The following is a 12,488-nucleotide window of genomic DNA, read 5'->3' as shown; positions in this document are numbered from 1 at the left end:
TTACAAAACAAATAAAGCATTACATAAAAATCTTTAGAATAAAGTAATAATAAAAAGTATAGCAGTTTTCTAAACAAAAATGAAACCCATAAAACAGGTTTTAAGTTTACAGAAAACATATTTTAAACACTTTTATTTCAAATAGTTTCATTAATAAAGTTATGTAATTAAAATTCAGTGATCTTCACCGTACACTTTTAGTATTACTGTTATCCCTAACTCTCACCTTGGTCGGTAAGCGGTTCTCGGATTTGTTTGGGTGGGAATTGTGCGCCGGAAGGAACTGAGTTGTTTCAGAAGCAGTGAGTAAAGGAGTTATACTTCTGTGCACCGAAAATTCGGTGAGTATAAAAAATTTTTTATTGACTCTTAATATGTCTTTTTCTTTTGGAAAAACCTAACTATAACAAAAACTAATAATTATTAAGAAGCGCTTTATATATTAAAACACAAAGATCATTAAATCTGTTATTTAATTAAAAACTAATGAACTTTACAGTCTATATTTTGTAGGTAATATTTTCCAATTGTTTCCAAAAGATTTAACATATTTAAAAAAAGTTTAACCAATTCAATTTCAGAGTACCTTTACATTTCATTATATTACCTTTTATTTAATAATTTCCAAAGATAATTTATTCAAGTTTTTTTGAAATTTTTTAACACCGCACAAAAACTAAATGAATTAAAAACTTGTTATTAAATATGCTTTTTTTTAACTCTCATGACATAATTTTGGTGCGGTTTAACTTGTTTAATAATAGTATTGACTTTTCCAGAACATATTAATTTAGATGTAATATTTATAAACAATGAACTGCACCGCACAACCAACAACAACAGCATCCGAGACAACCTACGACAGATTTCATCCTAATTAGGATTCATCAGGCAGCAATATTTGCGAGAAAACGCTGTTGTGATCTTACCAAACAGGTTTAAGTGCATATGCAATGAAGCGACCGTTTGTGGGTAAAGTCAAAAAAACTGACGCAGCCAAATCTTTCACAGCACAACGGCTAAGACATTGTCAGCTTAATGCACGTAAACCCTAACAGCAGTTTCTTGCGGCTATGCCTGCCTGATGAATCCTAATTAGGACAAAACCAGTCGTAAGTTGTCACGGATGCAGTTGTTGTTGGTCGTGCAGTGAAGTTCATTGTCTATTATCGATGGCGAAAACATCTCAACTTTGTTAAAGATGGCTAAATAATAAATACTGGCTAAATATTAAATTTGAAAGGATATTGACATATTAATAAAGTATTAGACTTCGTTACTTGTTTTTTTTTTAATAACTTTAAATACAATGTTCAAAACAGAGCAAAAATAAACACATTTAGTTTATTAGTTATATTTTTTATTTTGTGATATCAACAGTTAATTTAAATAAAAACTAATAAAATGTTTTTTTTTGTTTTTAAATTTTAAAAGTTTTGTAATTTTTGACAAATCTATATCTTTAAACATGTTTAATTTTTTGTGCACCAAGTCTAAACTTTTTAAATAATCATAACTTTTAAATTGTAAAATATAAGAAGAACGTAGCCACACTTGTTCATAGTATATATGCTTGTTACTATGTTATATTTTTAAATCTAGTATATCTAGAACTTATTTTAAAACACTTTGTCACAGGGAAGTGTTTAGACTGGTTTCCAGTGCAACCCCTGAAAAACATGAAAAGGAAAAAATCAATAAAAACGTTGTTAAATCAGAAATTCATCTTATTTAGTAAGTTAGATTTTGGTTTTTTACTAAATTTTTAATAATTGAAAAAATAATATAATCAACTAACTAACTACCATAAGAACATGTGATAGTTTCTTACAAATTTAAAGAAGTTTTACTTTTGTTTTGAAAATTACTTGAAAACATCTATAACTACTTTTTAATGAAGTTATTTTTATGATGTCATAACAAACTTATATCCTTTGAGGACCTGGTATAAAATAAAAGTTGTAACTTTCTTGTATGAAAGTTCTACTATGAGTAAATCATTTAAGATTGTGCGATACTTTCAACTAAAATTTTTAGTTTTACAGAATTAACTTAGTTGATTAATGCAAATTTTTAAGCATATCATCTTTTTAATTTTTTCAATTTATTTTTTAGTTTTTATTCTTATATTTTACATAAACTGATAATTTAATTTCGACTACTCGACTAAGATTTCAAGACATTTATTTTCTTTATTTGGCATATAACTAAAAATACTTTATGTTGTTTTATCTTTAAAGTATTTAATTTCAATGCTAAAGCAGTAAACTTTTCACAGATACGTTTAAAGTAACTCAAGTAAAACTATTTACTTAAAATTAAACTAGTTAAGTTTTTAAGTTAAGTTATAAAGTTATTATCTGCGACGTTACAATTACTTAGGGCTTTAAAATTCTTGTTTTAAACTTATTTGTCGTTTCTGTTTTAAATTTTTTATTAATAGCTATAGCTCCTAACGCTTCTACAATTCTAATAAGCAGTAGTTTTTTAATATTTTAGTTCTCTAACTTTTCTAAGTTGTATCTAGTTTTTTACTTATTTTGTGTTAAAGTTTCAAACAACGTTCAATATCTATTTAAGTAGCTGCACAGTTAAACTTTTTTATTTAATTAAAACTTGTATTGTACTTTTTTTTTACCGGTAAAAAAGTGAAAGTCAATAGTTAATGTATAATTTTTCTCAACTGGATAAAGTATTTTTTTAAAGTTATTGTTCATATTAATTATTTAATTAAGTGATCATTCAGTTTTGGACAAGGCATTAGAAGGTATCCAAGTGGTGCGGGACTCGATAACCGAAAGGTTCTTTGTGCACCGGGTCTTTGGACCAGTTATTTTGAGCGTAGTTTTTTGTCGCTCAATAAACTGTATAAGTGCAACAAAAAAAGTGCTACTTACCCTTAAAAAAGACTAGACACGCTCTATGCTTTGAAACAATAGTTTATTTAGCTCTAATAGTTTGAGTTTCTGGTGTGAGTATTTTCTAGATACTTTGTTTTAACAGTATAAAACTTTTTGAAAACAACTAACAAACTTTTATAATATAAAAATTCCCTCGTGCTTATGCTATAGTTGCAAATTTTGCTTTAAGTGTTGTTGTGTTGACCCTTTTTTATAACTAATTTCACTACTTTTATTGTTTAATGGGTCCGATTGTAATCTAACGGGGGTTTCCCTGTTATTTACTTAATCAGCAAAAAAAATCTTAATTTATACTCTTATCCCTAACCTACCTAGAGATTTTGATAACTAAAAATGAACACTTATAAATACTTTTTTGCTGACTCAGCAAATACCAGGGAAAACCCCTATAGGTTATAACAAAACTCTTGTTAAACTGTTTGATAATTCTCGTTTAGCGGATTTTATTGTAATTAGTGGTTTACATAACTGCAATACTATCTACGTGTAATAAAAACTCTTTTTACATTCCTTAAGTTTAAAAGAATTATTTATGATAAGATTCTAGTACGAAGATTGTTTAAACTTGTTTTAGAGTGTTAAAATTTTTGTTAAACCTTATAAAAAACTAGTAAAATAGAAAAGTAGTTTAAGAAAAATAAAAGTTTTTATTTTATAAAACTTGTTTATATTTCTACATTTTTTTATAATGCTAAGTGTTTTAATTTAGAAAATTATTTCTTAATTTAGTTTTTTACAAAAAGCATGAGCTTTTTTATACATGATTTTTTGTTTTGATCTTTCAACGTTTAACTAGAAAATTAAAGAAATTATAAAAACTGCTATGGTTCTTTATATATTTAAATAATTTTCATTAATATTTTTTTACTCATTTATAGTGTATCAATATTATATATTTTTACATGAAAACTTAACAAACGATTGAAATAGTATTAAACTTATAACTTAAATTTACATTTTGTCTAAAGTTATCTTACATCTATCTTTCTAATAGCACCTTTTCAAATTTAGTTTTATTCATATATCGGATAAAAAGCTAACATTACAATAAAAATTTATTTTTACAAAATATTTGTTTTGAAACTTTTATTAACCGAACTAAAATTTTTGATTTAACAATAAAATGTTAAACATTGTCATTTGTTTTTTTTTATATAAAAATTTACTTAAAGTATTTTAACCTCAGCAATAATTACACATTTTTTCTTTTTTCTATATATTTTTTAATTTGTGATGTCAGCAGTAAGTAAAATAAAACCTAGTAAAAGCTTTGGTTTTAAAAGCTTTTCAACTTTTGACAAAACTATATTATTAAATAAGTTTACAAAACTTTAGTTTTAGTAGTGCGTATTAACAAAATTTTAATTGAAGTCTTAAAATATAAAATATTAATTTTAAAAGTATTTTTAACTGAACAGTTGTTGTCAAAAAGTAGAAAACTTATTTATATTAACTTCCTAGTTGTGGCGTTTGTTGAAATACCAGTGTTGGTATTAAGAAAAAAGTTAAAATAGCCAAAATGTCCAAGACACTGATTTCATCATACCTAATACATTTGGAGGGAAATTACATAAACTAACTTTATTACTACTTCACAACTACCCAATCTAGCAATGAGCACTAAATTCTGGCCCAGGAACTTGAAAGACTTTACCCAGCGTTAGTTAATCAATTGTTTTATACTTTTCTATAGTTAAATTTAGTTAAATTCTATTATTTTTCAATTACAGAGTACAACAACTATTATAACAATTGTGCAAGTTCCACTGATTACATTTGTATCTAGTATGTTGTCAGACCTGAAATCATATAATTTTATTTTCTTTTAGATAGTAATTTAATGCTTTTTGGGAATTTTTGATACTTTCTGTCAAAAAAACTTGGTTGAAAAATGGTTAAGGAGTAAGCCAACTTTGAGCAAACTTTTGTAAGATTAAAACTGTTATGCTTAACTTTAGGTGAGCACCAATATCAAGCTGAAAATATAGTACATATGATGTCTTATTTAATCATAATTTTAGGCTTAAATTTTATCTTTTATAAATACATGAATAAAATTAATTATATATCATAACTAATAGACTAATATACTTAATTGATTTTAATTTACTATATAAAAGTGATTATATCAATACGATAATTTATATTGATTATGATATTGTAAAATATAGTTGATTAAGTATTTTAGTTTAAAATATATTAATTTAGTTCTTTCTATGTATTTATACAGCTTGTTTAAAACAAAATATTGTTTTTTTTAGCCTAAAATTATGGTTAAAAAGATATTGAGTGTATTACATTTTCAGCTTGATATTGGTGCTCACCTAGAGTGAACCGTAACCATTAAAACCTTATTTGAAACATTTTTAAGGGGTATATAAAGGTTTTTTTTATGGTAGAAAAAAATCAGAACTCACTCTCCCCTCTACAACAATAAATATTTTTTGAAGCTCAAATGAGTAAGTTTGTGCTCATTACGTGTTATTCCACCTGCCCTATCTTTAAATCACAAATCTCACTTTAAGAAGTATTTTATATTAAATTTTGTTTGATTTTTTATTAAACTTAAGAAAACAAACTTTAGGTATGCATGTTATATTTTCTGTTTTGTAGTGTGTTAATTTTTATTAGTTAGTAATATTATTAATTTTTGCTTAATTTGATTATTTTTTTTTTACTTAATTTAGACTATCTTTTAAATACCCACAAAAAATTTAAAAGCTTTGATTCTGTTGAGTAACTATAATTTTTTTTCTAACATTACAGTAAAATAACTGTAAAATGGCTTTTAAGATACTCATTAATGATTTGTGTATTCTCTATATTACACTAATATTACATGCCAGTTTAATGTTTCAACAACTGATTGTTGGTTCACTCTGGTGACAGGGATCACATGTTTAGATTGTTGGTGTGATTTTTTTGTCATGGAGCCAGTGAACAATTTCTTGGGTGTTTGATCTTACCCACTTAGTTGTTTTCATTGTTGAGATTTTAGCCTTCTAAATGTTTTTCAAATGGTGTGTCACCAAGGGTTTTTTATTAATTGTTTCTTTTTTTTAATTTTGGACAGTTGAAAATTGAATGTTACTATGGCATTTGAAAATGGTGTAAAGCACTTAAAACTGTCCAAAAAACATCTATTGTTGCAAAGGATGGAGGGTTGTAATTTATAACTTGTACATGGTTTTTAGATTAAAAGATTTATTACAAGTTTGCAAGGGCGTAGGGGTGTGTTCATCACCTTTTTCATAATTTAGTCTTATTTTATTAAGTTTTAACAAAGCTACAATTGCTTTTTAGCTATTTTTTAAACTTCAATAATTTTTGAGATATAGCCAGTCAAATTCAGAGACTACAACAGGTTTAGAGGCGCAAACTAAAATGGCAAATAACTAGAAATCACAAAAAATATATCTCCTCCTACGTCTTTTGAGATAACTACCTCAAACTTTCAGGAAATGTTCTTTGCATTATTTGAAAAATCCTGTGAAAAAAAAAGTTTAAATTTTCTAAATATTATGACAAAAAAACAAAAATATTTTGATATTTTTAAAGGTAAACTATATGTGTTTACAATTATCTACACAGAAACGTTTTACAACAATTATTTACACGGAACCTTTTTACAACAATTATTTACACAGAAACTAATGATAACACACGTAATTCCTTTGAAAATAATTACCAGACACTAAAATGATCCTTTGAAAATAAATACAGCTTCATATAAGTTTGTGTACATATTTTATAAAAACACCAATAATTTATTAACATCAAACTGAAATATATATATTAAATTTCATTATAACATGTAAACTCAAAGATTAAGTATTTTTTATTTTTAAATTATTAAAAAATGTTTCAAAACTTGCTACTTTATGAATGCTTACCCATCATGTTACAACACGTCAGTTCTAACATTAGAGAATGTAACTTAAGAAATAAAAGCTCATATAACGAACAACAATTATTTATTAAAAATAATTTCATCAAGTCTTGTTTTAATACTAAACTAATATAAAACTTGAACACATGTAAACTAACTTTAAAAATAGCTACACTCCTAAAATTCAATTTCATTTCTAAAATTAAAATTAAGCACAAGTAAAAACTTGGCTATGCAGCCAATAAGGCGGAAACAAATTTTATTTTCTCCCACAGGGTTGCCACTTTACCTGGAAACCTTGAAAAACCTTGAATTTGACAATTTAGGCAAAACACCTGGAAAAACCTGGAATTTCAAACAAAAATCACTAAAAAATCCTGGAAAAACCTGGAATTTTAACAATTTTCACATGTTTAGTAGTAAAGTTTTGATTTGACTCAAAAAATCTATTATATAAATAAAAAATTTTTGTCATCATCAATTTTTTTTTATTAAAAAAGATATTTAAAGTAGCTTTACAGTATCTTTTTAATGTTTTTATACTATTTTACACAATTTCTTACCTTAACTTAACTCTAAACTATGAATAGACCCAAAAATGTGTATTTTTAAAAGCCTGGAAGAAACTTGGAAAACCTGGAAAAAGTTTTGAGAAAACAAGTGGCAACCCTGCTCCCACTACAATTTGAAGCAGTTTTACATCAAATTGGTTCTTCAATTAGAATATTCCAAAAAATTGAATAATAACTGATAATTGTGAGGGATTTTGTTTACTTAGTACATCCATCTGTGGTCAGTTAAAGTAGTTGACATCTGTGGTTATTTATAATGAGTTTCATAAGAAATATAAGCAGGACTTTCAATAAATTTTTAATACTATTTGATGACTGTAATCAAAACTTTATTTTTCAATCAAGAAATAAGTTAATTTAAAATTAAAATTTATACTGATTAACACAAATAAAATCAACAAAAAACAAAATTTAGGTCCATATTGTACAATCTATCAAATGAGTGATTTATGATAACATCATTTGAATTAACCCTGTTGATAAGTGATGACCATTGTTTAATAGAGATTTTCAAAAAAAAAAACCTTTGAGATCTTTTTGTAAACTTTATATTTAAAACTAACAGCATATTCTTTTTGGTTTTGACGCGCATTAATATTCTATTGACCTAAACATTTCGTCACGCATCAGTAGCTTTTGCAAACAACACAATTTAGCATTAACTTGATGCTTTGTTGCTAATGTTCACAAGTATTTGAGAATATTTGTGCAAAATAAAAGCAATGTTTAATAAGTGATCATTCTAATGCTGTAATAAAATACAGTTAATTTAAGGAACAAAAACTAAAAATAAAATCATTTCTGCGCAACAATTTTCCCAATTTTCATAATGGTAAATAAAAAAGGTTAGAAACTTAAGAGTTTTCATAAAGTTTTTTTTTTGAGTCTATGCTTGAATATAATCATTTCAAGATAATTACAAGGAAAATAAGCTAAGTGTAAATAATAAATTGAGATTACTATTTTAAATTACTATTACAAATATAAATTAGAACATACTTAGCAAATAACTCAATTATATTTAGCAAGCTTAACATAATGAAATGCTGGTTATGATAAATAATCTCATAAATAAATTATAAATGATTGAATAAAATATATCTTAGAAAAGTTTTTAAAGTTAGTTATTTACCATCAATAAAAAAAATAATTAGTTTTAATTTCTTTAAAGCTTTTATAAATTCAGGTCATAAAGCAGTGAGTCACTTTTTCTAAAACTTTCTATAGTCTTGTAAAGTTTTAACTAAACTACAAGTTGCTTTTTACATATTTTTAACATTTAAACAAAATTTTGAGATGTAGCCACTTAAAGTCATATACTTTGATAGGTTCATTATTGGAGAATAAATCTTTAACTATGAATAAGTTCAAATCACCAAAAATATTTGTTATCCTACTGTTTTTAAAATAAATACCTCAAACTTCCAGGAAAGCTTTCTTGCAATATTTTTAAAGACCTGTCAAAAATTTTCTCAGAAAAAGATAAAAAAACAAAAAAAGTTCCTGTGGTATAGATGTACAAAGTTTTGGCTGCCTATTCATATTGTTTTTTTTAAATATAATAGCAGTAGATTTACAAAATGATGATTTACAGTATTTAATCTTTCCCACAGAAGTAAACAGCAGTGCAGAGGTTGACACGGTTGCCAATTCATCTCACCAGGTTTCGTTCAACTCTCAGGAGAGCAATGTGAGCGGATTTGAAGTTAGCATGGATGACCTGAGCGGTGAGAGCGTGCAAGATGTCAGTGACGTCAACGGTGATGACGTCATAATGTTTGATGAGGTTTCCGTCTCAGGTACGGTTCAAGATACATTTGCTTTCAATTTCATCATAGATACTTTATATTTACAAAATTACATTGAATTTTAAAAGTGATTGAAAACATTTGATAGCTACAACAAATGTCTGCAACATAAAAAACTTGTAAAAAACAAGGCCGACCCCTCTGGCCTTAAATAACCTTGAATGCTTTTGCTCTAAATATAATTTAGCTCATACATTTTATCAGTACAACAATGAATAAATTTTATGTTGAAAATACAATTTGAATTTAAGGTTCAAGTGCTGAAGAAGATTCACAGGAGGAAGAATCTCAAGAAGACTTGGAAGGTGATGTCGAAGAAAGGCTTGTGAGGAGAAGCTCCGACAACAACAATGAACCTTGGCCACTGAACGGGCTGGACCTGATGGTCAAGGAGTTGATGGGTTGGTTTTTTATTTTATATATATATTTTATGTATTTGTTTTAAAAATTTTCATTTGTCACTTAATGAACTGGTAAAAAAAGGTCAAAGACTTATAGTTTTTGCAAAAAACAAAAACTTTGTTTATTCTCATTTCAAAAGCACTTTATTAAGATTTACTTTTACTAACTTGTGGTTGTCAAAATTAAATTACAAAAGTAACATCGTTATGACGTAATAACTACTTTCTGCCACGTACAAACTTTTAAATCTGATGTGACAATTGTGTCTATTGAGATTTTAATATTACAGTTTTTTAAAAATTTCAGACGTCTACCAGGACAATTACGGCAACGCAGAAATCAGGATTGGCAAAGACTTTCAAGCTGAAATACCTGACATGATCGGACCCACAGGTAATTATTTGTATGCGAATTTATATAAATGTTTAAAAAATGTATATAGCTCATACTTAAGGCTTAAATAACAGCCAAAATTTACTTTTTTCAAAAAATACTTATGTCACCTTATGCCCAAAAAATATTCATAATTAATTAAGTCAAAAAGTTGATGTTTACATTAAAGAGAACAAAAGAAAAAGTAAAACAAGTAAGTAACTACTAGATTGTCTAAATAACTGAATTTTTTTTTATGATTTGCTGTGCCATTAATTAATGGTTGAATTATTTTGATATTGGTCGCTCCAATTTTCGTAAATACTTTGTGACTGTATTTTTAAAAGTTGGGAAAGTTATTGTGTTTTAAATCTTTTTTCAGTACATTAAATACAGCTTAAACATAACTTTTATTTAGAAGCTGTATAGCATAATGTCTTTCATTCAATATGTAATGTCTTTTTATAAGAAATTTACATACTTGAGCGAAATGTAATGATGCATTTGTTCTTTAACAGCTACTATTACCTAGTTTTAAACAAAGAACCATCTTAAAAGTAGATTCTTTTCATTAGTTAAGTTGTTGAAACCACTTTATTTTTTAAATTTTTAATTTCAGATAGAAAAATGCAGAAAAACATTTAAAAAAGAAATTCTTGTATAAGTGTTTGCCTAGCTGTGATTGTAGATTTAAGTTTAATAGTTAAGTTCATTATGTTTTGTTTTACTTGATCATTTTTGCAGTATGTTCATTAATAAAACTTGAACAAGAAAGATGTTTATTTATATTCTAAATAAAAAAAAAGATTTGAGTTTAAATACTTACATATATCTACAGTTATTGCTATGCAAATACTTACAAATTTGAGTTTCCATTATTTATTAAATATTTTTTAAAGTCTGACCAGCTCCAAGCTAAAAGATATAACTTTCTCAGTTAATTTTAAATAATTTATTGACAATATGTCTGTAACAGATTTTCAAATTTATAATATTGTTTTTATCATAAACTAATACAAAAAGTTATTTTTTATGGTCATATTTTCTGTCAAATATCAGCTTTCTAAAAGTAGTAAGTAATTTTGTAAAGAAAATTTCCTAAACATTTGAAGACAATTGCTTTATAAATGAATGAAAGAAATTTTATTGAATATAAATTTCTTTTAGAAAACTGGTCATGAAAAAATTTCTCTTCTACACATTTGTATTAGAAACTTTTTACAAAACCTGTTTGATATTTCTCAAAAGTTAATTGAAATTTTGTTTTAATCAAAATAAAAGAGTTCATCAAATATTTAAATATCAAATAATTTAAAACTATGTTTTGTTAGTAATAAACTGCTAAAATTAATATTGGATTTAGAAAATATCACAAAAATACTTAGTGAGAAGTTTTAGATGAATTGAAGAAACAGGGATGTATAGGCGAAAATAAATATAAAAAATCCCATTAAAATTTATGTTACCTTAAAAATTTGACCTTTAAGTTAATGGTTTAACTTAATTTTTTCAGCTAAAAATTAAAAGGTTGCCATTTTTATAAGCACCCTAATACACATACAATTTCATTATTTAAAGATTTTTCTTGGTAAATAGGTTATAGTGGGTTATATCTTGGGGAAAATAAGTTATATTAGCCATGAGCATTACTTGTTATAGTTTGTTTATGCCTTTTATACGTTTTTTATAATTATATACACACATATTAAAAAAATACCATTATAAATTTATTAATCAGGCGTAGAAGAACATTTTTATTTTGCTAAACTTTAATAATTTATTTTGACATTAGGCTATTTAGTTATAAAACTTACAAGAATGTAGTAAATTTTAATAGTGATTATTTATCTTTTATAAAAGACAGTTTTCTAACCTTTTTTACCATCATAGTTTAATTAACTACATTTTAATAATCAGTTTTTGTTTTCTCAAACACATTTATTAAATATTTATATAAAAATATGAAGTGTCAATCGCTATAGATATGCACGCACCATATTTTTATACAACAAGTTACCTCAAACATTAACCTCGGAATTTTGTACAAAAGCATGTGTAGGTAGTAATTCTATTACCAGATCCCAAGTTAGCTCAGCAGCACCAAGCACTCGTGAGAGAGAAGATTTTGCTGGAGCACCCAGCAGTGGCGGTGTGGGAGAGAATCAGAATGACGAGCAGCAAGCACCTTTTGACGAGAGGGGCAGAAGAAGTAGCCGACGAGATCATTGGAGAACTTTTCGTCAGAGTCAGGTAATTTCTCAACCTAAAAGTTCTATTTTTTCCGAGACCCACCAATGTGAAACCTCTCAGACTGTTTATTGTTTCAGGGTAACCGCCTGGCTGCAAGCAGGAACTTTCCAAGGGTGTTTCCGGGAGAGCAGCAGCGCAGTGCTGACAAGGAGGAAAACATGCAACAAGAGCGGGGAAGTACCGATGAGCTGACTTCGAACCCAGCACGACCTGAGAGCTCCAACATTTTCCCAGCTCATTTGCCCCACCACCTTCCCGCTGCACCTCGGAGCTT

General features: G+C 26.6%; 1 protein-coding gene and 1 long non-coding RNA gene across 2 annotated transcripts; both read left to right on the top strand.

Annotated features, from left to right (window-relative positions):
* The first annotated feature begins 240 nt into the window (after positions 1 to 240).
* LOC145844705 (uncharacterized) lies at positions 241 to 2,792 on the top strand. Its single transcript, XR_014370305.1, has 3 exons — positions 241 to 341; positions 1,639 to 1,734; positions 2,747 to 2,792. It is a non-coding gene; the product is annotated as an uncharacterized LOC145844705 (long non-coding RNA).
* A 1,616-nt stretch (positions 2,793 to 4,408) lies between these two features.
* LOC145844008 (uncharacterized) lies at positions 4,409 to 12,488 on the top strand. The gene is made up of 6 exons (XM_082951318.1): positions 4,409 to 4,580; positions 8,996 to 9,181; positions 9,442 to 9,591; positions 9,899 to 9,985; positions 12,043 to 12,214; positions 12,292 to 12,488. The coding sequence occupies exons 1-6, from the start codon at positions 4,535 to 4,537 to the stop codon at positions 12,404 to 12,406; spliced, it is 756 nt and encodes a 251-aa protein (XP_082807444.1). The 5' UTR covers positions 4,409 to 4,534; the 3' UTR covers positions 12,407 to 12,488.

Source organism: Thalia democratica, chromosome 9 (genome assembly GCF_965202585.1).
Source record: "Thalia democratica chromosome 9, ktThaDemo2.hap1.1, whole genome shotgun sequence".
NCBI lineage: Eukaryota > Metazoa > Chordata > Thaliacea > Salpida > Salpidae > Thalia > Thalia democratica.
This window is presented reverse-complemented; position numbering and strand designations above follow the sequence as displayed.

Excerpts from the sequence above, each read along its gene's own strand:
- LOC145844008 (XM_082951318.1), top strand. The coding sequence starts at position 4,535 with ATGAGCACTAAATTCTGGCCCAGGAACTTGAAAGACTTTACCCAGC. Across the intron at positions 9,592-9,898 it reads GATGGTCAAGGAGTTGATGG|ACGTCTACCAGGACAATTAC; the intron begins GTTGGTTTTTTA and ends TAAAAATTTCAG. Across the intron at positions 12,215-12,291 it reads GAACTTTTCGTCAGAGTCAG|GGTAACCGCCTGGCTGCAAG; the intron begins GTAATTTCTCAA and ends TTATTGTTTCAG.